This window comes from Tachyglossus aculeatus, chromosome 11, assembly GCF_015852505.1.
Source record: "Tachyglossus aculeatus isolate mTacAcu1 chromosome 11, mTacAcu1.pri, whole genome shotgun sequence".
NCBI lineage: Eukaryota > Metazoa > Chordata > Mammalia > Monotremata > Tachyglossidae > Tachyglossus > Tachyglossus aculeatus.
The window spans coordinates 47,759,287-47,786,901 of NC_052076.1; the positions used below are offsets into that span (position 1 = coordinate 47,759,287).

Here is a 27,615-nt window from a genome sequence, read left to right on the forward strand (position 1 = left end):
GGGAGTTAGAGGGACCTGGGTTCTAATCCCAGCTCCGCCACTTATCTGCTCTGTGGTCCCAGGCAAGCCACTTCACTTTTCTGTGCCTGTTACTTCATCTGTAAAATGGCGATTATAATAACGCTAGTGATGTTTGTTAAGCACTTACTATGTGCCAAGCACTGTACTAAGCCCTGGGGTAGATACAAGACAATCAGATCTCACTTGGGGCTCACAGTCTAAGTAGGAGGGAGAACAGGTATTGAATGGGGTAGATACAATCAATCAATCAATCAATCGTATTTATTGAGCGCTTACTGTGTGCAGAGCACTGTACTAAGCCCTGGGGTAGATACAAGACAATCAGATCTCACTTGGGGCTCACAGTCTAAGTAGGAGGGAGAACAGGTATTGAATGGGGTAGATACAATCAATCAATCAATCAATCGTATTTATTGAGCGCTTACTGTGTGCAGAGCACTGTACTAAGCGCTTGGGAAGTACAAGTTGGCAACATATAGAGACGGGCCCCTACCCAACAGTGGGCTCACAGTCTAGAAGATACAAGACAATCAGATCTCACTTGGGGCTCACAGTCTAAGTAGGAGGGAGAACAGGTATTGAATCCCCATTTTGTCCTCAGTTCCCTCACCGGTGGCGAAGTTGAGTTAGAGCAAGCTAGAGCGAGCGCTTAGTGCAGTGCTTTGCACACAGTAGGCGCTCAATAAATACGATTGAATGAACTTGCCCAAGGTCTCACCGCAGGTAAGTGCTGGAGCACGGATTAGAACCCAGGACCTGCGACTCCAGGCTTGGGTTCTTTCCCAAGCAGCGTGGTTCAGTGGAAAGAGCCCGGGCTTTGGAGTCAGAGGTCATGGGTTCAAATCCCAGCTCCGCCACTTGTCAGCTGTGTGACTTTGGGCAAGTCACAACTTCTCTGTGCCTCAGTTACCTCATCTGTAAAATGGGGATGAAGACTGTGAGTCCCACGTGGGACAACCTGATCACCTTAGAACAGTGCTTTGCACATAGTAAGCACTTAATAAATTCCATCATCATTATTATTATTATTATTATTATTGTTTCCATTAGGCCACGCTGCTTTCGTTAGCCCCATGTAGGACAGGGACTGTGTCCAGCCTGATTATCGTGCACCTATCTCAGCGCTTAGTACAGCGCCTGGCACATAGTAAGCACTTAACAAACACCATAACTTGAAATCTAAACGTAGATCACACTCTCCTAGTCTTTCCCACATCTCTCGAAGACTGGAAGACCAGTTAAAATGGACAGGAAGACACGGAGCCAAGGAACTTTTTTTTTTTTTAAATTTATTTACGAACATTATCTCCGAGGGACAACAGCATCTCTCTGGCGCTCATCTCTGTACATGCAACTGTAGAAAATAACATTTGTATTCACTTTTTTGTCTCTTTCTGCGGGAAGTTGTACAGCTAAATGACAGTACTGTAGCGGCAGAGCTGTGGCGTCGGCAGCACCAGCGCTGCCAAACAATATGTACACAAACTACATTGTAAAAAAAAAAAAAAATTACATTGTTACATTACAGACAATGCACTCTCGCCGCTGTTTAACCCCACATTCTACGCAATTGGGACTAGTACAAATAGAAGGGTGTGAATTGACCTGTGAGTTATTTACACGTATATACACGTCTCCTAAGCATTACAAGGAGGGAAATTTACACTGTAGAGACTCGAATCCACAAAGCACAGGTGTCAAAGGTAATACGTTACTTCTGCTATCGTTGCTTTAAATGGCTGATTAAAGGACTCTCCATGCTTATACAGATTAATTTATGGTTATTTAACAGAAAGAAAGGGAGCAGGGCTTGAAGGATGTGATACCTGTGACCGTATTATTGTGTTCTCTAGAAAAAAAGTGTCCTGCCAGTTCAGGTAAAAGGTATACGGTTGATTCCCCCTCCTCCCCGCCCTGCCCCCCGACCCCACCATTTGCGTGAAAATCTGTGCTGCCCTTTTTGGCTATGTAAAAACCAGTGGAGAAAACCAGCCACTGCGTTGGTTAATGGCCAGCCCCGCAAAAAAATAACCCTAAATGAAAATGGGTGGGGCTAAAAGAACGGTGTGTGCGAAGAATGGGACCCCAACGGTCAACCTTGCAACTAAAAAGCCATAATACATCCATGAGTATTAAATCGATACATTCCACTACAAGCCAAGTGACATTACACAGCACACGGCATCCTCATCGTGCATTGCACCAGCTACTCGAACAAGGCTACGGGGGGGAAACTCCTGGACGGTTTGTACGCAGAACCGGGGGGACGACAAGATGGTAGGAAGGAAAATGAACGCCACGGGCTCGTAGCAAACCGTTCACCGTATACAGAAGCAGAGGGGCCCTTGAACTCTACAGAACCACCTGACGAAGGAGGTCGGTGGGGCATTTGGCTTGTAAGCGATCATTAGTTTCCGGCTGCAACCCAAACCTTCGGGCCTCAACGCGTTCCCGCAGCAAGAGCTCCAGGTGGCAAATTCTCCCCAGCTCCTGACAGCGGGGGCCAGGACGGCAGCCTTCGAAGCCCTCGGCTGATGGTCCTCCGGGAGCCAGTCCAAAAGCAAATGGAGGAGACAAACAAACAAATACTGCTAGGGAGAACCCCTTCAATTTGCTCTCATGACATGGGGTGGGCGAAAGGAGGGATCGGATTTGCTAGAAAACGCTCAATCGCCGGTCTGGGCCTCATCCCACCCTGATCACTTTACTACTCTCACCTTTAAAGAGAATTCTGAAGATCCTTTCAGACTGTTATACTGCACTCTCCACTCTCCCAAGCATTTAGGACAGTGCTCCGCACACAGTAAGCACTCAATAAATACCACTGACTGATTCCAAAGCCAGCTGCGCTCCCACGAGCCGAGCCTTAATCCTGTTGTCTCGCCTGGAGAGCCCCTCTGATTCAAACCAGGAAAGAGCTACCTTCTTTCCCCTCCCACGTTGCGGGTGCTGGGGCGGTCTGCTTCCCCAGATGCCCGAAGGACCAGGGTCATGAAACCATTGAGCTGAGCCTTTTGGGAATTTGACTGATGCCCCCCGAGGTACCAACCGGGAAGAAGGGGAGCAAGAAAAGGAGCTTGGAAAAGGGGGAGGGCAGAGGGAAGAAGACCCATGTGAGCAGGGGGGAAAAAGCAGGATTCCTCTTCCACCCTGGCTGGGGCACAGGGGAAGACACCAAGCAGGATGACAAAAATTTGAAACACTCACACTGAGCTTCTTTCACACCATAACATAGAGCCAACCTAAGAAGTTCAAATCAGCAAGTCACAGTCCAAACGCTCCATCCCTTACAAATAGAGCTCAGCCCTGGTGGGGAGATACTGGTGCCCATCGCCCGCCTTGCCACCCTATCGCTCACTCCTACGGTGAGAAAACTGCATATTGGGGGGTTCCCAGGAAGCCACAGGCTTTTACTGGTATTGGCTCCCAACCCCGAAAGACCCCCCCACTACCCCACCAACTGCTGTACCCAGGGAAGGGGCTGGCTAAGTGATCCACCTGCTCTGAAAAAGCTGGCTGTGTTGACATGCCCGAGGCTTCTGCCTGTCGCTACCAAAGGGCTGCAGTTGGGAGCCAACCTTTTCAGACGGGTACTTAGAAAAATCAGGCCCCGCTCCAACAAATTAAACCCCGCACCTGCTCCTTTCAAGCACAACAGTTGGACTGGGCAACCAGCTCTTGCTTCCAGTTCCAGCTTCCCTCACGGTTAGTATTTGAACTTCCTCCCGCAGCAGGTAAAAAACCCTGCTGAGGAAAAGAGCAAAACGACACGTCCTCTGAAACCGAGGGGGAGCCTGTGCTGAAATCTTTCACTGCTGGGGAACAACCTGCTTCCGCCCCAAGTCACGCCGGGCCATCTTTGAGCTCTGGCTCCTGAGGTCTCTGCTTTCTCACACCTTCGCACGCCCCGCTGTGAGACCTCAACAACTGACAGAGCTCTCGGGGCAGGGACTAGGGGAGACTGCCCGCCAATAAACTCAATCCAGAGGAAATACCGGTCCGAGGGGGGCTTCTAACTCACAGCCGAGTCCCTGCTGACAACACTATACAAATACTCCGTTTCGGCGGCAGTGGAGATGCCTGAAAGGCTAGATCCTACACTCTTCCGATGCCCCAAGCATCAACCGTGAGCCCACAATGTTTAGAGGTCGTTCAACAATCGCAGGAACCTCCTAAGGCTGACCCGGTCCATGGTTGACGCTCCTTCAGCCACTGAGCCAGGGACCACCCCCTACCGACCCTGCTCCACCCACCTAATTCCACACTTTTGGGAAAGGAACGTTTTTCATCCTGCATCTAGGGCGATGATGCAAGCAAGTTAGTTGACCTGAGGTGACATCAGGTGAGGGATGGAGCCCCAAAATTGCCCACGGTGACCGGGCCACTGCAGGCTCTGAGAGCCAGTGGGACAGGTGGAAAGTGTCAGTAGCTAATGGGACCAGATTTCCCATTCCAGGACCTGCTTCTGAACTACGTCCCGGCGAGTCCCCACTTGATGTGGCACCAGGAGACACCCGAGGCTGTTACTCTCAGGTGCTGGAAAGAAGCACCCCTCATCACCCCTGCCCCCAACAAAGGGATCTGGCACATAGACTGCCCTCGGCCTCTGGAGCGCAAAGGTTCTCACCCTAATGAGGCCAAATGCGCTGCCCTCTCCCATGCCTGCCTTTCACTCCAGCTGTGGTTTATTACTTTTCGATGTTTAAGCAAGCGGTACCCCTGCCCCACCCCTCAATGAGAAGAATCTCCGTCACCAACGACAAGAAAGTTAAACCCACCACATCGAGCTACAAGACTGTCTCTGCTCCTCCCTGGGCTCTTCGGGTCCAAATGATTTCCCCTTTCCCATAGTCTAGCTGCTCAAGAAGAGGAAGCTGGAGTGATGAAACGCTTCTGCTTGGGCCTGTCCCAGTTCCCGGCATCCCGACTTGGGCCTTCGTTAGGGTGGGTCGAGTCCCTGCGCTACGCCGCCCGCCAACCCCCCTCACCCACTCCCACCTCTCTAGCCGGAGGCGCTCCAGCCAGCCCGGCAACATTCGGTTTGATGAATCGCATGATTTTCGCTCCGTTTGGGTAGCTCTGCAACTGTCCTAACCCTAGAGGATGGGGGAAAGGGGAGAAAGTGAATTGATTCCAAAGAAAAAGTGAACCTCGTGACAACTCGAAAACAGAAATTGCAAGTGGAGTTCCCTAGTCTTTAGGTTAGAAGACAGGCTTCCAAATACTGCACCCTGCATATGATTTTGGCCCTTATTTTTCCTTGAAAGGGAAAGTGCTGCCTAAGGTGAACTATACATATACAAAGATCATTTTAATTAATTTATTTATTTCTTTACACATAACTGAAAGTGATGTTACAGTACATAAGTTATTTACAACTGTGCAGTAATGTGTTGCAAAATAAATTATCTAGAAGGCAGCAAAAGTACATTGTTAATGTATATAAAAACTGTACAGCATTTATGGGATACATTTTTTTTTTATATGAGTATTGGCTCTGTAGTGTTTCAAGTTATGTTCTCAGAAAGAGAAACGAAATGCCCAAGATTAAAGGAAAAATATATAAACCACATGGATCTGACTCCATTAAAAACACAATCGAAAAAGTCCCGGCTCTGGTTCGCTCCCCCGGTTCCGGCCCCGGAGAACCAGTCCCGGCTGCCGCGTGCCCAGAGACGCTCCCGCGGCCTCGACGGCGGCGGCGGCTGCGGGAAGCCGTGAACCCCGGCCGCTCATGATTCGCGGGGAAAGGATCCTCGGACGTGTTGCCTGGAGACTTTACCTTTCATACCTCGAGATCCTCGTCTGCCAAGGCTGGACGCCGTCTGCAATTTCGAGTTACTCATGATGGAACGAGAAATTAAAAAACGCATTCCCTTACTGCGACTCCTCTGAAATGAATCTGCAGTTAAATGGAAAACTGAGACCTGCAAGTTGCCGTTTTCACCAATACGGAAACCACCATGATTGTGCCGCCCCTCCCCTGCTCAGCAGCAGCTCCTGCCGCCCAGAGAGGCCGTGGCCTCGGTCCCCGCCGGCCCCTCCGGCGGGGAAGGGGAGATCGGTGGGGGTGGGTCGGGGCCGGGGGCGAGGCACCGCTCTGCCGTCTGTTCGGACTCGCTCTGCTTGCACCCTGCTGCGGCAGCCGGCTCCTAACAGAGATGCATTCCCCGCTTCCACTACCTGACGCCTGCCATCAGTCCGGAAGCGACGGGTACGTCGGGAAGAAAGTGCAACTATTCTCTCTTCTGGTTTTTTTTTTTCCTGTTTGTTTCTTTTGTTTTGTTTTTCTCCGGTTGGTAGATGCCTCCTCCTCCTCTGACCAGGGATTCATCAGCAAGCGTTAAGGATGAATGTGAACTCCACCATCGGCCCAGGAGGGGTCCAGCCCTTGCCAGTCTTCAGAGAGAACGTCTCCCCGTCTGGTACTGTCATGCCGGCAGAAGCACAAAGTCATCGTTGACGTCCACCATTGGCACATAAAACGAGGGGACCTCGTTCACGCAGAGGGATTTGTGCCCGGCCGGGTCCAGCTCCTGAACCTTCAGCTGCCACTCCATTCTCTGCACTGCGTTCAAGGCCGCAGCTTCGTGTTGCTGTCGCATCAGCAGGCACGTCTGCGGCGGGAAATAAAACCAGGCAATCGCTAAGACGGGGGCCACGGAGCCCCAAGGTGGGCCACCGAACTGCCGTCGGCCACTTCACCGGTTCCTCGCTCCCCGGAGGACTTCGGGGCCATGTGCGTCCAGTGGGCCTTCTAGAGAAGGCCAAAATTCAGGGGCGGAGCCCCAACTCAATCCCTGACAGAGGAACGGCCTTGTCTGAGAAAAAGAAAGCAGCCGCACAGCCTAGGTGCTCGAAGAACCCGGGACGGAGACAAGAGCCACAGAAGTCCCATCGTACAGCTGCTCTACCTAACCCCTGATGCCTTCTCTCGCTTTAAACCCCATCCACATGCCATCAGTTTAGGAGTTAGCGTACTGGCCGTTTCGCCTGGGCTGTTCCCTTAAAACTTCCACCCAAAGGCTTTGGGAGTCATCATTCAACACCTGTTAGGTACTCCGGGGGAGGAAGAGGGAATCTCTCAAACTCCACAGCGGAAGAAGTAACGACTGGGCCAACCTGAGACACTGGAAGCCATTCTCTGCTTGGCCAAAGCTCCCCGACTGTGCCCTTGGAAAAGTCCCAGGCGGTGCCAGCCGTAAGTCTGGGAGGAGGCTGGGTGGTCAGAGATTACACCCCCTCCTGCCCTGTCCCCCTTCATCACCCCCTCTGTCCTACCCCCCTCACTGGCCCGGACACCGGCCCAGCATGGCGGGCATCAGGGTGGGCCAAAGTGGAAACGGGGGAGTGGGCAAATGTGCGCTGTGAGGGTTTTAAGGACAGCAAGGCCCAGGAACACCCGCTGGGACTCACGCTCTGAGCCTGGGGCATCTTCGGAGAGCTGATGGACAGGTGCATTTGGGGGGTGGAGGGGAGGGGGGAGTTGTAGACCCAACACCTTGGGTGCCCACACCCCCTCTACTACCTAGCCCAATATCGGCGATAAAGCCTGCCAACTATCTACATCAACGTGTATCCCCCCCCAGCGCTTAGAACAGCGCTTCGCACATAGTAAGCGCTTAACAAGTGCCATCATCATCATCTTCATATGAGCAAGTGGCCCGGAAGTGCAAGATGAAGCTACTTCATAAGGCTCTGCTGAGCATGGGGTGAACCTGCATGAGCAGAGTTGTGCAATCAGTGTGAACTGCTCATGAAGGGTGTACCTAATGCACAAGTCTCCTGCTTCTCCAGCCCAAACCGCCACCTTGTTCAGGATGTGCAAGCTGAAGGTAAAAAGAAAAATCTCTCTGTACCTGGCAGATCTGCGCCCCACCACAATCCCTCCCGGTCAGGAAAAAGATCAAACTTGAAGTCCCTCGGAGACGGAAGAGGGAGACCCGCCTGGTTGAGAGGTGGCCAACCTTTTGGACATCACCCCTCCCAACTCCAAATAGCTCACGTGTCATTCAGATATGGCTGACCTCACCCAACAGTGGCTTCTTTTATCCTTGAAAATGTAAAGCCTTTTAGCACCCGACGGGTCAAGAAAAAGACTCTAACCTTCATCCTGTCGTATTTGTCGTCCACGTCTTGTAACCAGGAGATAAACTGACGAGCGTTGAAACGGTCTCGGACTGACTTATTTTCGTCTCCCTGCAAGAAGGAATAAATACCACAGAGGGAAGTTTAACAAGTGATTACACAGAACGTTAGCAACGTGTCTTGTGAGATGTGCTTCTTACACAAGAATCTTTCATGAAAGAATTGATCAAATTTCAAGAGACCAAAGCAGTCGACGGTATTTCCCGAGTGCTCACTGTGGGCAGAACGCTGTACTAAAGCATTTGGGAGAGTAGAGTACGACAGGGGTACACCACAAAATACAGCGCCTGGTTTCCCTTCTGCCGGCTGATACCCACAGATCTTGGGGACTTCAGTGTCACACGCCTGCTGAACAGGCTCTCCCCACCCTATCGCTGGGAAGCAGGGGAGGCAAATCGCCAGCAGACATCGAGGTCTGGGGGCAAACTTGGGGCGCAGAGGGGGCCGGAGCTGGGGGCAGAGCCGTGGAAAGCCCCGGACCCCGGACGTGAGACGCGACGGAAAACTGGGCCTGGACGACTGTGTGAACTCTGGGTGACTCCTACTGGGTCTATACCTTCATTCAATCATATTTGTTGAGCGCTTACTGTGTGCAGAGCACTGTACTAAGCGCTTGGGAAGTACAAGTTGGTAACGCATAGAGACGGTCCCTACCCAACAGCGGGCTCACAGTCTAGAAGGGGGAGACAGACGACAAAACAAAACATATTAACAAAATAAAATAAATAGAATAAATACGTACAAGTAAAATAAATAGAGTAATAAATCTGTACAAACATATATACAGGTGCTGTGGGGAGGGGAAGGAGGTAAGGCGGGGGACGTGGAGGGGGAGGAAGGGGAGAGGAAGGAGGGGGCTCAGTCTATTCTTAAGCGCAGCTGTGGGGATGGGGCTCATCCATTCCCATCACGCCACCCTGGGCCATCTCTTCCTACCTGTCCCGTGCCGGCGGTTGTGAGCTGCAGCAGCAAGGACCCTCGGCTTCCCTCCCCACCAGTCCGCCGAGTGAAACCCCCGGGAACCCCTGCTGGCCTCCCACTGGGTCACTGGGAGTCATTTCTACCGAGTCTGTGGTACTGTAGTAGCAGCAATAGTATTAAGCGCTTTCTGTGTGCAGGCCACGTACTAAATGCTGCGAGAGAATATACAGGTGGGAATTAGACATAGACCCTGTCCCTCGAGGAGCTCAAAACCTACGAATATAAGTGGGAGAGAGGAGTGGAGACAATCGGGAGCTGTGAAATCACACAATCAATGGTATTTACTGAGCACCAACTGTGTGCAGCACACTACCAGTCCGTCAGACGATCGTATTTATTGAGCACTTACTTCGTGCAGAGCACCATACTAAGCACTTCAGACAGTACAATGTAACAATAAACACAGTCCCTGCCCATAGTGAGCTTACAGGCTAGAATCTACTAAGCACTTGTGGGAGTACAATATAGTTAGAGTAAGTAGACGTGATCCCTGCCCACAGGGAGCTTACAGACTAGAGAGGGAGACAAAGTAAATTACAGATGAACACTTCTAGACTGTGAGCCCACTGTTGGGTAGGGACTGTATATGTTGCCAACTTGTACTTCCCAAGTGCTTAGTACAGTGCTCTGCACACAGTAAGCGCTCAATAAATACGATTGATGATGATGATGATGATCAGTCCTGTGGGGCTGGAGGAGGGCTGAACATCAAAGGGCTTAAGGGCGACAGGCCCCAAGTGCAAATGGGAAGCAGAAGGGAGGTCACAGAAAAGGAAGTGAGTCGGAAAGGCCTCTTGGTCGAGATATGATTCGGGTAGGGCTTTGAAGGTGGGGAGAGTGATGATTTGTTGGATGGGAGAGGGGAGGGAAGTTCCAGGGAGTTACAGAGGAAGGACGGTGGCAATGGATTGGGGACGGGACAGATAAAATCAAAGTATAGTGAGTACACTGGTGTCAGAGGAGCGAAGTGTGTGGGCTGGGCTGTAGTGTGAAATCAGTGAGAGGGCTGACTGAGTGCTTTAAAGCCAATGGTAAAGAGTTTCTGTTTCCTGCAGAGATATGGGGTGACCATTGGAGGTTTCTGAGGAGAGGGTAGATGTTGACTGAGCATTTCTTGAGGAAAAAAAAAAGATTCGTGCAGCAGAGTGAAGTATAGAAATGAAACAGACTGTACTCACATAAAATGCTCAGTACAGTGCTCTGCATACAGTCAGCACTCAATAACTACCGCTGACTGATAGACTGCCCCTGCCCAGCCCCGGGGCTATGGGGGACTAAGCGCTTGGTACAGTGCTCTGCACACAGTAAGCGCTCAATAAATACGACTGAATGAATGAATCAATAATTATGGTTTTCATTAGGCGCTTACTGCGTGCCAGGCACTATACTAAGTGCTGGGGTGGATACAAGCAGATCAGGTCAGACAAAATCCCTTGTCCTACTTGGGGCTCATAGTCTCCTCCACTATGCCAGTGTGCCTCCCCAACTTTTACAACTCTGGAAAGGCTTTGGTTATAATGACAAGGCTCTGGACAGCCCCCGAGCAGAGAGAAGCCGGCAAACTGCTCCTTCAGCTGCGGTGTTCTGGGGCTCTTGGTCTTCTCATGTTGTTTTGTTCTTATATCTTTTCCTCTGTCTCCTCCTGCTCCCCACCTTCTAATAGTGGAAGTCCCTCCAGGCTCAGTTCTGGGTCCCTTTCTATTCTCCATCTACACCTTTTACACCTCAGAGAACTCACTCTCTCCCGTGGCTTCAACTACCATCTCACCACAGATGATTCCCAAATCTCCATCTCCATCCTGACCTCTATCATTCCCTGCAGTCTTGCATTTCCTCCCATCTTCAGGACATCTACCTGGATGTCTGGCAGACACCTCAAACGTAACATGTCCAAAACAAAATTCTTCATCTTCCCACCCAAACCCTGTCCTCCCCATGACTTTCTTATCATTGTAGACGGTACCACCACCAACCCAGTCTCACCAGCCTGTAACCTGGGCATTATCCTTGACTCATCTCTCATTCATTCATTCAATCGTATTTATTGAGCGCTTACTGTGTGCAGAGCACTGTACTAAGCGCTTGGGAAGTCCAAGTTGGCAACATCTAGAGACGGTCCCTACCCAACAGTGGGCTCACAGTCTAGAAGGGGGAGACAGACAACAAAACAAAACATATTAACAAAATAAAATAAATAGAATAAATATGTACAAATAAAATAAATAAATAGGGTAATAATCAATCCACATATCCAATCCGTCATATATCTTGTCAGTTCTACCTTCGCAACATTGCTAAAATCCACCCTTTTCTCTCCATCCAAACTACTACTATGCTGATCCAAGTACCTATCCTATTCCACTTAGACTACTACATCAGCCTCCTTGCTGACCTCCCTGCCTCCTCTCTCTCCCCACTTCACACTGCTGCCCGGATCATTTTTCTAAAAAAAGCATTCAGTCCATGTTTCCCCACTCCTCAGAAACCTCCAGCAGTGGCCCGTCCACCTCCATATCAAACAGGAACTCCTTACCATTGGCTTTAAGGCACTCAATCAGCTTACCTCTCCTATCTTACCTCACTGAACTCCTCCTACAACTAGCCCACCTCACTTAGGTCCCCTAACACCAACCTACTCATTGTACCTTTATCTCATCTAATTTGCCGCCCATCCCTTGCCCACGTTTTCTCTCTGGCCTGGAACTCCCACCCCATTCGTATATGACGGAACACCACTCGCCCCACTTTCAAAGACTTATGAAAATCATATCTCTTCCAAGAGGCCTTCCCAACTGAGCCCCCATTACCCCTAGTTAGTCAGTCTCTCCCTCTCTCTCTCCTGTATCACCCTTGCATTTGGACTAGTACCCTTCAAGCACTTGCTAGTCACCCCAACCCCAGAATCCCAGCACTTATGTAATCTGAAATTTACATTAATGTCTCTCCCCCTCTAGACTGTAAGCTCCTTGTGGGCAAAGATCGTGTCTACTTGTACCGTACTCGCCCAGCTACAGCACTAAGTCACTCCACTTCTGTGCTTGTTATCAGCCACCCAGCCCCCTTTTCCATCATGAGCCCCTTAAGGGTCAAGGACCAAATCTTCTTTATCATAAAGAAGCCCAGGCCCTTAGTTCAGTGCTTTGCACGCAGTAACCACTCAATAACTACCAATGAATGAGTGAATGATTGAATACTATCCCTAGCTCTGCCTTTGGAGTTAAAGGTGCATTGGGGCAACTGACCCAAGTCTCAAGGCCCATTTGCAGCATAATCAAAGGTGTCCTGGAGTCCTTGTTTAAAGCATGAACTTGGTGTGTTCCTAAAGAGACTGCTCTCCAAGTCACGTCTGGAACTGCATTTCCCAGAGGGCCTTGGAATTTGATCTCCTCTCCGTAACTGCCTGCCTTCCTTCAGCTGCTGAATGTCTACCTAAGGTCATGGGTTTAAAGCAGGGCTGGTGGCACCTCAGCTATTGCTATTAAGGGGGAAGGAGCCCACATCTCTCCCGTCCCTGAGATTGAGCAAGCAAGCAGAGAGGGGTGTGTACGAGGGAGGGAGGGAGAGAAAGAGAGAGTGCGTGTATCGGTGTGCACGCGTTCTTTCATGTGTCCAGATTAGGCTGAAGGGGAAAGGGAGACAGAGAATACAAAAATGGCTTCTAAGGGATAGAGAATCAAAACTGTGATCGAAATTGTGAGTGACAACATGCATTTCTGGTTCTGGGAGGCTCAACAAAAAACGCACTTCACGCCGACCACAGTTTCAATGTCATGGTTAGAAAACATGGGAAGGAGACCTCGGAGGGGTGAGCTACCATCCACCTTCTGCCTCCCAAGCTCTGAGTAGCTGGCATGGTGCTTCTGTATCATTCATTCATTCAATCACATTTATTGAGCGCTTCCTGTGTGCAGAGCACTGTACAAAGCGCTTGGGAAGTACAAGTTGGCAACATATAGAGACGGTCCCTACCCAACAATGGGCTCACAGTCTAGAAGGGGGAGACAGACAACAGAACAAAACATGTGGACAGGTGTCAAGTCGTCAGAATAGACAGAAGTAAAGCTAGATGCACATCACTGACGAAATAGTATCAGACACTGCAACAGTTCACTAGCATTCTACAGGAAACTAATCTGTTCCCTGTTCACTGTTTCTGGTGAACACGGTAACAGAGATCTCTAAGCCCTGACAATCATCATCATCATCATCATCAATCGTATTTATTGAGCGCTTACTGTGTGCAGAGCACTGTACTAAGTGCTTGGGAAGTACAAATTGGCAACATATAGAGACAGTCCCTACCCAACAGTGGGCTCACAGTCTAAAAGGGGAAGACAGAGAACAAAACCAAACATACTAACAAAATAAAATAAATAGAATAGATATGTACAAGTAAAATAGAGTAATAAATATGTACAAACATATATACATATATACAGGTGCTGTGGGGAAGGGAAGGAGGTAAGATGGGGGGATGGGGAGGGAGACGAGGGGGAGAGGAAGAAAGGGGCTCAGTCTGGGAAGGCCTCCTGGAGGAGGTGAGCTCTCAGTAGGGCCTTGGATACCGACACCAAGCTAATGAACTGATACAGTGATTCTGCTACATTCTAATCCGATGACCAATTCTGGGCTGTGTGAAAGCAGTATATGCCCCAATCCCTCCACTGTGTTTATCTAAATTTCACAATGGGAATAAACTGCGGGTTGAAATGGCCGCACTGCCCACAGGGGATCATTGCCAAAACAAAGGAAGATCTGCACCGACCTGATTCTCCAGAGGCATGTTATACACTTCCGAGTCCAGCAGCATGGTACAAGCACTAAAAGGCACTGCCTGGTTAGCAATTGTTCTCGCTGCCCGGCAATGGACTCTCAAGATCTCCTGCTCACATGAGACGATCAGCTTTTCCTGAGGGGAAAGAAGGGAAGACACGTGAATTTTTCCAAAGAAAGCCCTATTCTGAAGCCAAGATAAACCCCGCGGTTGCCTTTTCTTACCCGTTCTATGCTGTGCTGGAGACGGAGTTTTCCCCTTACTGCTTCCTGCTGTTTAAACAGTTCTTTAAGTGGTTCTGCTAGGGATGGAGGAGGGGCGATCTAAAGGCACAGAAAAACAAACATCCAGCATCATAAGAAACCACATCCGTGGTCTTTTGGTTCCCTCACTAATGGATGGATTAGCCCGCACAATTCTCTTCCAGCCCCAAGGAGTACTAATAATAATGGCATTTATTAAGCGCTTACTATGTGCAAAGCACTGTTCTAAGTGCTGGGGAGGTTACAAGGTGATCAGGTTGTCCCTCGTGGGGCTCACAGATTTAATCCCCGTTTTCCAGATGAGGTAACTGAGGCCCAGAGAAGTTAAGTGACTTGCCCAAAGTCACACAGCTGACAATTGGCAGAGCAGGGATTTGAACCCATGACCTCCGACTCCAAAGCCCATGCTCTTTCCTACTGAGCCATGCTACTACTTCCTCCAAAGAGCTCCCCAATGTTTTACTTCTTCTATAACCCTAGGGCTCTGTATGGAAGACAGGCGGAGGCGATCACTGTGACCTCCTCAGGCCTGCGGACACAGTCACGCATAGCCTCGGCCAAAGTGGCTAGGTGATCTCAGGTGGGAAATGCCTTTCCATTCCCACCCAAGATGGAACACTGGTTTGCCATGCAAGCTTCCGGGAAGTTCCTGTCCTTCTGCAGGGGGATGGGGAATGAAGCAGGCTGGGGCCTCTTCAGAGTTTTGCTCATCTAACCGTGGCAAGTTCTCTGTGTAGAACAACTGAAGAAGCAGTTCACCTAGATCATTAGAAGGCAAACTGAAGCGACCAGGACGGGGCCATGGCAGCTAGTGGTGCATTTTACGGATGCCTTTCACTTTCCCCAGCTTCATGCTGACCCGCCGTGTGGAAGATTTGAATATGAAAAATAAATAAGAATTTTTCGCTTCTATGATCCAACCTTTTAAAAATAATCATATTAATCATGCTAAGTTCCCCCTTTGGTTCACACACAGCATAAAGGGTTTCAAGAGATAAGCACATTTAATAAAAAAAAAGGAGCTAATGGCACGGTGTGAAAAGGCGTGGCCTGAGGATGGGCCCCAGAGTTGAGGATTTGGGGAGATGGATGAAAGAAATACTCCTTAACCAGGGGCTCCAAAGAGCCAAACAGGTAAGGATCCCAAGGCGGGGAATCTGGCCTACTATTCATTCAATCAATCAATCAATCATATTTATTGAGCACTTACTGTGTGCAGAGCACTGTACTAAGCGCTTGGGAAGTACAAGTTGGCAACATATAGAGACAGTCCCTACCCAACAGTGGGCTCACAGTCTAAGAAGGGGAGACAGAGAACAAAACCAAACATACTAACAAAATAAAATAAATAGAATAGATATGTACAAGTAAAATAAGTAGAGTAATAAATATGTACAAACATATATACATATATACAGGTGCTGTGGGGAAGGGAAGGAGGTAAGATGAGGGGGATGGAGAGGGGGGTGAGGGGGAGAGGAAGGAAGGGGCTCAGTCTGGGAAGGCCTCCTGGAGGAGGTGAGCTCTCAGTAGGGCCTTGAAGGGAGGGAGAGAGCTAGCTTGGCGGATGGGCAGAGGGAGGGCATTCCAGGCCCGGGGGAGGACTTGGGCCAGGGGTCGATGGTGGGACAGGCGAGAGCGAGGCACGGTGAGGAGATTAGTGGCAGAGGAGCGGAGGGTGCGGGGTGGGAGAGAAAGGAGGTGAGGTAGGAGGGGACGAGGTGATGGACAGCCTTGAAGCCCAGGGTGAGGAGTTTCTGCCTGATGCGCAGATTGATTGGTAGCCACTGGAGATTTTTGAGGAGGGGAGTAACATGCCCAGAGTGTTTCTGGACAAAGACAATCCGGACAGCAGCATGAAGTATGGATTGAAGTGGGGAGAGACACGAGGATGGGAGATCAGAGAGAAGGCTGATGCAGTAGTCCAGACGGGATAGGATGAGAGCTTGAACGAGCAGGGTAGCGGTTTGGATGGAGAGGAAAGGGCGGATCTTGGCAATGTTGCGGAGCTGAGACTGGCAGGTTTTGGTGACGGCTTGGATGTGAGGGGTGAATGAGAGAGCAGAGTCGAGGATGACACCAAGGTTGCGGGCTTGTGAGACGGGAAGGATGGTAGTGCCGTCAACAGAGATGGGAAAGTCAGGGAGAGGGCAGGGTTTGGGAGGGAAGACAAGGAGTTCAGTCTTGGACATGTTGAGTTTTAGGTGGCGGGCAGACATCCAGATGGAGATGTCCTGAAGGCAGGAGGAGATGCGAGCCTGGAGAGAGGGGGAGAGAGCAGGGGCAGAGATGGAGATCTGGGTGTCATCAGCGTAGAGATGATAGTTGAAGCCATGGGAGCGAATGAGGTCACCAAGGGAGTGAGTGTAGATCGAGAACAGAAGGGGACCCCCACAGTAAGGGGATGGGAGGGGGAGGAGGAGCCTGCAAAACAGACTGTAAATGAACGACCGGAGAGATAAGAGGAGAACCAGGAGAGGACGGAGTCTGTGAAGCCAAGGTCGAATAGCGTGTTGAGGAGAAGGGGGTGGTCCACAGTGTCGAAGGCAGCTGAGAAGTCGAGGAGGATTAGGATAGAGTAGGAGCCGTTGGATTTGGCAAGCAGGAGGTCACTGGTGACCTTTGAGAGGGCAGTTTCCGTGGAATGTAGGGGACGGAAGCCAGACTGGAGGGGGTCGAGGAGAGGGTAGGTGTTGAGGAATTCGAGGCAGCGCTTGTAGACAACTCGTTCAGGGAGTTTGGAAAGGAATGGTAGGAGGGATATGGGGCGATAACTAGAAGGTGAGGTATTCAACCGTATTTATTTCTTCTCAATCATATTTATTGCGTGCTCACTGTGTGCAGAGCACTGTACTATGAGCTTAGGAGAGTACAATACAACAATAAACAGACACATTCCCTGCCCACAACGAGCTTACAGTCTAGAGTGGGGGAGACAGACATTAATATAAATAAATTACAGATCTGTACATAAGTGCTGTGGGGCTGGGAGGGGGGGATGAACAAAGGGAGCAAGTTGGGATGACGCGGAAGGGAGTGGGAGAAGAGGAATGGGGGGCTTAGTCAGGGAAGGCCTCTTGGAGGAGATGGGCCTTTAAAAAGGTTTTGAAGGAGGGGAAGAGTAATTGTCTATTGGATTAGAGGAAGTAGAGCGTTCCAGGGCAGAGGCAGGTTGTGGGCGAGGGGCCGTTGGCAAGATAGAAGAGATTGAGGCACAGTGAGAAGGATAATAATAATAACAATAATGATGGCATTTGTTAAGCGCTTACCATGTGACAAACACTGTCCTAAGCACTGGGGAAGACACAAGGTAATTGGGTTGTCCCATGCGGGGCTCACAGTCAATCCCCATTTTACAGATGAGGTAACTAAGGCACAGAGAAGTGAAGTAACTTGCCCTAAATCACACAGCTGGTAAGTGGCAGAGCAGGGATTAGAACCCATGACCTCTGACTCTCAAACCCATGCTCTTTCCACTAAGCCACACTGTTTCTCTATGAGCAAAGTGTGCGGGCTGGGTTATAGTAGGAGAGTAGTGAGGTGAGATAGGAGGGGGCAATGGTGAGGAGTTTTTCTTGGATGCAGAGGTGGATAATAATAATAATAACAACAATAATAATGGCATTTATTAAGCGCTAAGTGCAAAGCACTGTTCTAAGCACTGGGGAGGTTACAAGGTGATCAGGTTGTCCCACGTGGGGCTCACAGTCTTAATCCCCATTTTACAGATGAGGTAACTGAGGCCCAGAGAAGTTAAGTGACTTGCCCAAAGTCACACAGCTGACAATTGGCAGAGCTGGGATTTGAACCCAAGACCTCTGCCTCCAAAGCCCGGGCTCTTTCCACTGAGCCACGCTGCTTCTCTATATAGATAGCCACTATATAGGCAACCACTGGAGTTTTTTGAGGAGTGGGGAAATATATCCTGAACGTTTGTATAGAAAAATGATCCGAGCAGCAGAGTGGAGTATGGACTGGAGTGGGGAGAGACAGGAGGCTGGGAGGTCAGCAAGGAGGCTGATGCAGTAATCCAGGCGGGATAGGATGAGTGACCGTATTAACGTGGTAGCAGTTTGGGTGGAGAGGAAAGGGTAGATTTTAGCAATGTTATGAAGGTGGGACCGACAGGATTTAGTGATGGATTGGGCCTTGGCAGTGAGGTCAGGACACGGAAGAAGCCTGCCTATGGGGCCACACACATTAAAGAAAAGAGACCTGGAGTTACAGGGTTGTCTCAGGCCAGGGACTACGCCGGGTATTCAGGAAGGCTGATTCTAGGTGAAAGTTCCTGCCGGCCACTCACCTGCAGGACTGAGGCAAAGGTGGCAAGGCCACTGCCCCGGCCCGCAAAACTGCAGGATGCAGAAGGTGCAAATGCTTGCTTGGAAAAACACCTTGTATGCCTGGGGTGCAACCTTCCACTTGGGTCCGCTGGCTTAGAATAAATTTAGTCCAGGGGTGGCCCTGCCCACTGGAATCCAAAACTGCACTAGCTCAGGGCCTCAAAGAGTCCAGCACTGGACAAAAACAACACTGCCTGGGTTAATTTCTCCGGGGTAGCGAAAAAGAACCCCGAGCTACGTTTTGAAAGTGGTCGGTTTCGGGATTTCGTTTTGGCTAAGACTCTTTCGCTATTGATAAGATAGCCCAAAATAGGCCGACAGGAGGAGCGCTAAGGAACAGTGAATATAACCAGAATATCTTGTTTCATAAAAAGTACTGGGAAATCCCATTACACCTGGTGCTTCCTCAGTATCTATTCAGGCTAAGACTCTTCCGCTTTTGATACGATAGCCCAAAATAATCAGACAGGAGAAGCCCTTAGGAACGGTGAATATAGCCAGAATGCCGTTTTTCGTAAAAAGTACTGGGAAATTCCACTACACCTGGTGCTTCCTCAGCATTTGATGACGTTTATACACAACCGTTTGGAATATAACAAAGCATTGTGGTCAAGTCTAAAATGAACAATTTTAAGGCAGGAAACCCAGGATTCCTGGATGATATTTTCACCCTCAGATCATCATCAATCACATTTATTGAGCACTTACTGTGTGCAGAGCACTGTACTAAGCGCTTGGGAAGTACAAATTGGCAACATACAGAGACAGTCCCTGCCCAACAGTGGGCTCACAGTCTAAAAGGGGGAGACAGAGAACAAAACCAAACATAAAATAAATAGAATAGATATGTACAAGTAAAATAAATAAATAAATAGATTAATAAATATGTACAAACATATATACATATATACAGGAGCTGTGGGGAAGGGAAGGAGGTAAGATGGGGGGGATGGAGAGGGGGACGAGGGGGAGAGGAGGGAAGGGGCTCAGTCTGGGAAGGCCTCCTGGAGGAGGTGAGCTCTCAGTAGGGCCTTGAAGCGAGGAAGGAGCTAGCTTAGCTCATATGTATGTGGGGATAACAGACAGCTGATGCCAAACACCCTCTGGACAGGCATTCAAGATATACCAGTTTTCAAGAAAACTGTTTCAAGTATTCAAGAAATACCAGGTGGGTGGTTTGATGGAGAGCTGTGCTCTCATTTCCTGTGAGGCTTAAACTCTCCACTTCCTTCACCACAGTGTGCACTCCCTCTCTTTCTCTCTCTCCCCCCGCTTCCTGATCCTCTTTCGCTCACCTTTCTTTGCAACAGTTAGGTGAGGCAGTCCCTTGCAACAAGCTCGATGCCTCCTCCTTTGGGTCCTTCCTCTCACTCTGCCTAGACTCCTTGTCTTCAACCCTCCCAGACTCCCCTCTCTCACTCTCTCTCTTTTCACTCCTCCGAGTTAGGCCTGGCTTCAGGTGGCAAGTGAGGGAACACCGTCAAGGGGCTCCAAGTTGAAAACTTGAGAATGCCCAGCTTCCCTCAGGCCCCCTAAGTCTGAAATGCAGGTGTCTTCTCCCTCCCTCCCCAACCCCCATAAGAACAGTCTAAGTAGGGGGATTGGGTGGACTTGGGTGATATCGATACATTCTGCGCCCAACAGAAAGTATGAAGCACCACGGGCATAGGGGTGGTCTCGCTTGAGCCACAGATGGCATTAACTTTTTCCCCCCAACTCAGGGCAACTAATGTCTCCTTTCTGAACTCCTCTTGGACTTCTTTATGAACTCCTTCTGGACCTCTTCTGTATTTTCCCCTGCCTCCTCGTCCCTAACGTTCTTCTCGGCACACAAAGCCTGTATGCTCCTGGCCCCGGCACACAACCCAGAGCCCGTGCATGGTGAACACTGAAGTGGTGCCGTCAGACTCTAAGGACCCCAAAAGTACCCAGGGGTATCCAGCTGAGGTGTACAAGAGGGTGATGCCGACAGGTTCCATACCTTTAACACAACAGTATTAACGTGGAAGCACCAGCACCTTTCCCCAGGCTATTGGGGAAATTTGCGCTCGCGAACCTCTGTATCCTGCCCAAAACACTTTTCCTCTTAGCTCTCAGGAAGCTCTGGCTGCAGGATCCATGGACGGGAAGATGACTTACCACTGGAATGTGAAGCTTGCTGAGGGGCTTGCCGTCCAGGAGATAAGAACCCGTGTAGGTGACGTATTCGGCGTAACACTGAGGAGCCTGGGGAGTGATGTAGCAGAGGATTTTCCTTTTTTCCTCAATTTTTTTCCTGATCTGAAGATATTCAAAGTAGGGATTTGATCTGTCACTGTGATAGGGCTCAATGTCCTCCAGTTTGATAGCATCCACAATGGCCGCCAGAGTCTGTTGGATCATTTCCCGCGTCTGCTGGGTGGATGTGTTGATCTGCTGCTGCAGCTGTTGGTTGGATCGCTGGAACCGGCGCTTCCGTGGGTGCTGGGCCTGGGAATCGTCCTCCTCCGTGACTCGTCCCTTGGCTCGGGTGGCCGGGGTGGAAACGGGCAGATATTCTTTTTCAGAAGGGGATGTATTTTGCTTGTGCTGATTGGCCAGCATCTGGGCTCGGTTCCGGGTGATTCGCTGAGGGATCTCTTCGATTCTGGGGGGCTTTGGAGCTTCTGCTACTGGTTTGGGTGTTGGTTCAATAGTCTCTGGCTGGGCATTCCCTTGGGATGTTTCCGTCAGCGGGGAACAGGCCTGGTTGACCCCGCTCCCTATCGTACCGTCTTGGGAGGCAGAACCCTCCACGACGTTTGCATGGGTCAGATTATTCTGCGCACAGTTGTCCCCCGCACAGTTTGACATGAGCAATTCTTCCGCACTTGCTTCCATCTCTTTGTTAACTGGTTGAGCAAGGTCAGCCGAGGCTGCTTGCTGGAAAGATTGAGATTCCAATTCCTCTGATGTTTTTTCTTCCGGTACACCCGATGCTTCTGCCGGGGCTTCCGGAGAAACGGCTTCTGCCTTTGGCTCCTCGGGTTGGGGCTCCGGTTCCACAGACAACGGAGTTACCGACTGAGCGGGTGCCAATTCCTCCTGCTCGTCGGCGGCCAGTATAGAGATACTTCCATTGACGATCCTGGGATTCCCTAAGTTAACACTCTCCAGAGCAGCGACCGGACTGTCCTCCATAGGTTCGGTTTCGGCCATTTCGGCCTCGGGAACGTCCTTGGTTTGGAGCGGAAGCTCCGGTAACGAGAAAGGACCCAGATCCAGGTCATCTTCCGGATTGGTAAACGGATCAGGCCAGCTTACCGGCTCCTCCTGGTTCATGGCAGCAATGTTATTGGCCTCCAAATAATTATTTTCCAGAGGACCTAGGGCCTCAACCTGAGGTTCAGCTGGTATGCCAGGAGGTTCTGGAGGCATCTCGGCTGTTTCTTCAGGGAGAGGCTTACAGTTGTTGAAGAATGTGTCTAGTCTGGTAGGGGATATGTAAGGAGCTTGCTCTTCTGTGGGGGCCAAGTCTCCTGGAATAGCTTCTTCAGGATTTTCTTTTACCTCATCAAGCCCCGGCTCAGACGCGGCCAGCGGGTACGGAATGGGAGAAACTGGGTACGGCGAATCCGTAGAAATAAATGAAACGGGGGCCGGATGCATGGGGTCTGGAGGGCCGAAGGGTTTAGGGGACTCTGAAAATCTCTGGGGGGATTTAATAAGCAGGTCCGACCCCACGGGCCAGGTGACAGGGTTTTCAGGGGCGCTACCAATTAAACTTGGAGGGAGAGGCTGTTCTGAGTTTCTAGGAGGGTTTGTCCAGTCAATATTATTTGGTTCTGAAATGCCGGAATTAAAAGAACTTTCTTCGATTGGTGGCAGAAAACTAGGCTCGGGTGGCATGATGGAAGCCGTTGCCTGCTGATCCTCGGTGGAGTCCAAAGGGAGGCCCAAGTCAGGGGGAAGAGCACTTTCTATGGAAGGGGCCAAAAGCTCATCTCTGTGAGAAGGGGAAGATTTTGCTTGTAAACCAGAGAAGACGCTCTCGGGGGACTGGACCACATTTCCCATCGCCCCTGACGCACAATGCAAGGCCTCTACTTTGGGTGATGGGATGCCATAGTCTGGAGAATAGTAACCAGGAGACAAACAGGGAAATTTTTCTGCCGGAAGAGATGGCAAAGGAACCTTTTCCTCCATTAAATGCTGCACTGGAGAGTCGTAATTTGTTGTGGCGGGAACACTCTGCTGCCTGAAAAACTTGTCCCCCACACTGAATTCTTCTTCAGGTGTCCTTCTGATGTCAGCTGAGATGGATCGATACAGATTGGTGGAGAGGGCCCTGGTGGGGGTTTGACTTGGGTTCTCGGGAAGCCCCCCTGAAGCATTGGCATATCTGTCAAAAAAGGACGGTGAACACGCATTCATGGACATAGTTGACACGGGCATAGAGTGTTGAGAGTCAGCGCAATCAAAGAGGTCCGTGTAATCCTCGTTGCTGCACGATGGAGTTCTGGGAGTCTGCATCACTTCCTCGTAACTCGGACAGGATACCACGGACGCTGGGGTGGGGACGCCCGTGGGCCGGTTCTGATCAGGTCTCGGAGAGGCCGGCAAGATTTCTTTCATGTGCGGCCCCGCTAACCAGTCTTTGGACTCTGTGCCGGCAACGGGATGTGTCTTATTTTCGGCTGACAATACTGGAGTCAACGGACCTAGCTCCTTAAACTTTTTGTCCTTAAGTTGAGAGTCCAGCACAAGTGGCTTTTTGGAAGGCAAATCGAGGCTCCTCTTCCTCAGATCCTCAGAAGCCTTGTTCTTGTCTTTTAATTTAGGGTCTCCAGATTTGTGCCTCAGCTTTTCCATTTGTTTCATTCTCTCTTTGTGTCGTTTGTGGCGCTCTTCAATTTCTAAGTCTTTTTGGCACAGCATTCTCTCAAAGCTGGTCATCATCAGATCCCCATCTCCCAAGAGTTTTTCTCTAGGCCGACTGTCTTTCTTGCCGGCTTCTTTAGAGAGGGGCAACTTATCGTTGCCATTACTTATCTTTAATGAGTCGCTTTTCTCTTTCTCTTGATTTTCCTTGAATTTCTCCTTTAACTTGGTTTCACTGAGTTTGACGCTTTCCTCCTTTGACTTATCTTTAAAGAAATTCACTTGAGGGCTGTCTTTGATCACAGACTTCTGTTCATCTTTGTGATGCTTAAAGAATCCATCTACATGTTTCTCTCTGTGTTTGTCCTTTTCATCCTTCCATTTCTCCCTGTGTTTGTCTCTCTTCTTTTTCTCTTTAACTGTAAGGGTGCTTGAGGCGAACACCTTGTCCTTTTCTGACTTCTTGGAAAGCTCTCTCTCGGAATCATTTTTATCTTTCTTTTCGGTTGGAAAGAATTCGACGCTTTTGTCTAATTCGTCTTCCACTTCGGCTTTCAGGTTATAAGGAATACCAAAGGCCTCACCGTCTAAGGAGTAATCCTTTTCAGATTGCGTGGGGTCTTTTCTGTTGCTGTTGTCTTTAAAATCATCTGTTTTCTCTTTTTTCTCTGTTTTCTCCTTCTTGGCTTTCTCTCTTTCGTGACTTTTCTTTGATGACGAGGAGGAGTGCCTGTGTCTTTCTCTCTCCTTCAATCTGTCTTGCAAGCAGGGAAAAGGAAGCACATCCTTGAATTTTTCTTCAGAGGCATCCGTCAGGGACAGGTTGGAGGACTCGAAGAGGCTAGTGAGGCCTGGATCTTGTCCCCTGTCTGTGAAGCTGTCGGAGGAGATCTCACTTATCTTGTCATTGGAATCATCTCTGTAGTCATTGAGGGCTTCCTCTTCTAATTTTTCCAAGAGACTTTTCTCTGTCTCACCTCCTTTAGAAGACTTTCTCTCTTTGGAATGCTCTTTTTCTGGCTTTTCTTTATGCTTGCTTTTCACCTTGTCATCAGTGGAGTGCTTCTTTTCTACCTTCTCTGGGACTTTCTGTTTATTTTTCTTCTCTTGGGTCGAATCTACTGAGGTCCTATCTTTCCTGTCTTTATATTTTTCGGCAGAATCCTTTTCCTTCTTCTCTTTATGCTTCTCAAAGGAGCTTTTCTCTTTCTTCTCCTTCCCACCCTCTGTTAACCCTTTCTCTTTTTTCTTCTCTTTGGATTCTTTGTCTTTTTGCTTTTCTCCCAAGTGTTGCTTATCAGAAGAGTACTTTCGGTGTTTGTCTGCAGGATAATGTTCTTTTTCTAGAAGGATATCATCTTTTTCTTGCACGCTGTCCACTCTCTGCATTTCGCCAACAGGCTCTGTGATTTTGAACCCGCTGGTGTTGCAATCATCTTTGTCATCTTCGCTTTCATCAGTGAATATGTCTGCAATATACCAGCTTTTTTCTTTGCCCTTTTTTTCATCTCTTTTTTCCGAGAAGTCCTCTGAAAGGGTCCCCGAGAAATTTTTCTCTTTCTTTTCTTTAATTTGATCAAGTGATGACTTCCTATCTTTGTCTTTGTTATGCAGATCCTTGTATTTGTCCTTAGTATCTTTTTTCTCCTTAAAACCCTTATCCAATTCTTTGTCCTTCTGATTTTTATCAAGGATGGATTTTTCATTTTTTTCTTTGTCAGTGTCTTTGGATTTCTCCTTATATTTCTCTGGTTTCAGTTTCTCTTTTTTGTCCTTATCAGAGGCATCTTTCTTCTCCTTTTCTTTTCCTGAATGATGCCTTTCCCAAGTCTCCAAATTTTTTCCACCAAATTCAGAGTCGGATTTGTCTTTGAAGAAATTTTCACACCCATATTCTTTCAGCTCATCCCGGTAGGGCTCCTCTTGCTTAATTTTGGCATCTTTCCTATCCTTGGAGCCCTCAAAGGAATCCTTTCTCTCTTTACAGGAATCACCCAGGTCTTTTTCTTTCCTATCTTTAACACCTTCGGAAGAATCCTTCCTCTTCCTGTCTTTCTCGGAAAGATAACTGGGAATGCCTTTATGTTTTTCAATGGGGTCTTTCTTCTTGTCGGAGTTTTTGTCCAGATAGTCTCTTTCTTTCTTTTTCAAGAAAGGGTCTTTATCATTACGTTTTTCATTGTAGTCTCTCTTTTCTTTACTTTTATTATCCCGTTTCTTGTCTTTAGTCTCCTCTTTCACTGTTTCCAAGATCAGTTTGGCCACCGTCTCATTTTTGATTTCCCGGTACTCCGTCACAGGAGAATCCCAGCTATCCTCGCCTTTGAAATCAAAGGATGAATCAGATAAGTCGGAAAACCACCTCTCCTGCTGGTCATCAGAAAGGCTGAACTTTGTGTCGTCATTTTCCAGAAACTGACTTTTGTTACTGAAGTCATCAAAACCAGATTCTTCCCGGTAAACTTTTTCTTTTTTAAATTTTTCTCTCTCTTCTTTGAAAGTCTTCTCTTTCTCCAACTTGGAGACTTTCTCCTCTTTGAGATCATTTTTCTTCTCGGATTTTGACTGTTTGTCTTTTGACTTTTTCTTTCTTTCTTCCTTATGTATTCTAAGCTTTTCCTCTTTTGGAGACTTCTCCTTCGCTGGTTTTTCTTTTTCTGCTTTACTGGATCGGTCTTTTTCCTCTCGGAAAGATTTACTGATGTCTTTACTTCCCTCTTTGACTCGCTTTGATGATTTCTCTTCTTTGGAGACTTTTATTGTGTCATCTTTGAACAGCCACTCCTTTTCTTCAGATTTAGCTTTGAGCAGCTTGTCATCTTTCTTGAAATGCTCCCTCTCATGCTTTAATACTTTCAATTTACTTTCAATTGGACTTTCACTCTCTAAAATTAAGGCCTTATCAGACTTTTGCTTCGAGTCTTCATATTCAAAAGAAAAGCTTTTAATTATTTTAATATCTTGAGCAATTGAACACTGTCCTTTCTCCTTGTTCTTGTGTTTATGTTTGGTTTTATGCTTTTTAACCACTTTCCCCTCCTTGTCCAGCTTTGGAATTGCCCCATCCACGTTGGAATGGAACGAATTCTTCTTTTCCGAGGCGGTACTGTGTGGGTTAGTTTTCTTTTTGTGCTCCTGCTTCTTTCTTACAGGCTTTAAAGATTCCAAACTGGAATCCTCGGATGTATAATCTGATTCACTGGTCAGTCTCGTCCTTGTGGAGTCTGATAACGAACTAACATCTGACCAAGCTGGAGAAGAAATGGTTTTCCAATGATCCGTCCTCCAGTGCTTGGAGTGCTGTTCTGTGAGATTAAGGTTAGAGTTATGCTTCTGTGACGTTAAACTCCCATGAGAAGAGGTGGAAGAGGCAGAGAGGGAACTGAATAAAGAAGAGTCCTTCAGCACTAAAGCAGAGTCCTTGACACAGCTAGAGCTCTGAACAGAGTCTCTGTCATCCTCATCGCTCTCCAAGTTCTCACTCTCCGAGTCCGAGGAGCAAAACTTATCATTTTTTTTGCCAAACCGGACTTCTTTGCCCTTCACCTCTTTCTTTCTTTTCTTTTTGACTTTACTTTTCTCTTTCTGTTGCTTGGTATTGGGTGGCTCTCGGGTCTTGTTGCTGGGCAATAACGAATGAGTCGAGAGCCTTAGCTTCTCTCCAGTTCCCACAGTGACACTCGTATCCTCTTCATCCGATGTGTCAGACAGAATGCGATGGGCGGCTTTCTTTGGTGCAATTGTGTTATTTTTAGTATATGTCTTTACTTCCATCTTGGGTATAGAAATAAAACTATTGGCTTTAGCTTCTTTTCTGTAGTCTTTTTTCAACAAATGCTTGTCATCAACAGGAGGAACTCTGTCTTGTTCATCATCCTCATCGAATTCATATTCATCTTTCACCGGGGTAACCGTTTTGGGTGGCTCTTGGTTTTTGGCCTTGTGCTTTAGGCCTTTTTCAAACTCAGAGTCCGTGTTATTGCCATCAACAGAACTTGAAGGTGCAAATGACGGGGCATCTTCTTCCTCTGAGCTCTCTGTCGCAGAGAGAGGGCAAACGTTAATGCTCTACAGTTGAAGGTTAGGGACACACACACACACACACGCACACACACCCCATCTGATTTTCAACGGGGAATACTGCTCCAACGTAAAAGATTAAAGAAAATAATTTCACCCAAGAAGGTGCCAAATTCTCCATGTTCACATGCAGCATTCACCACTACCGCCACGCTTAAAAATTACT

At 48.7% G+C, this 27,615-nt stretch overlaps 1 protein-coding gene across 5 annotated transcripts in view; it reads right to left on the reverse strand.

The window, feature by feature from the left end:
• Positions 1–4,722: 4,722 nt before the first annotated feature.
• The window catches only part of ANKRD11 (ankyrin repeat domain 11), a 366,873-nt gene continuing 343,980 nt past the window's right edge, over positions 4,723–27,615 (reverse strand). For all 5 annotated transcript variants that reach the window (XM_038753397.1, XM_038753398.1, XM_038753400.1 and 2 more), the window contains 5 exons: positions 20,670–27,406; positions 14,149–14,247; positions 13,916–14,059; positions 8,128–8,220; positions 4,723–6,638 (listed from right to left, as the gene is read on the reverse strand). In XM_038753397.1, the coding sequence (XP_038609325.1) occupies positions 6,453–6,638; positions 8,128–8,220; positions 13,916–14,059; positions 14,149–14,247; positions 20,670–27,406 (7,259 nt within the window). In that variant the 3' untranslated portion in view covers positions 4,723–6,452. The remainder of the gene's footprint in view (positions 6,639–8,127; positions 8,221–13,915; positions 14,060–14,148; positions 14,248–20,669; positions 27,407–27,615) is intronic.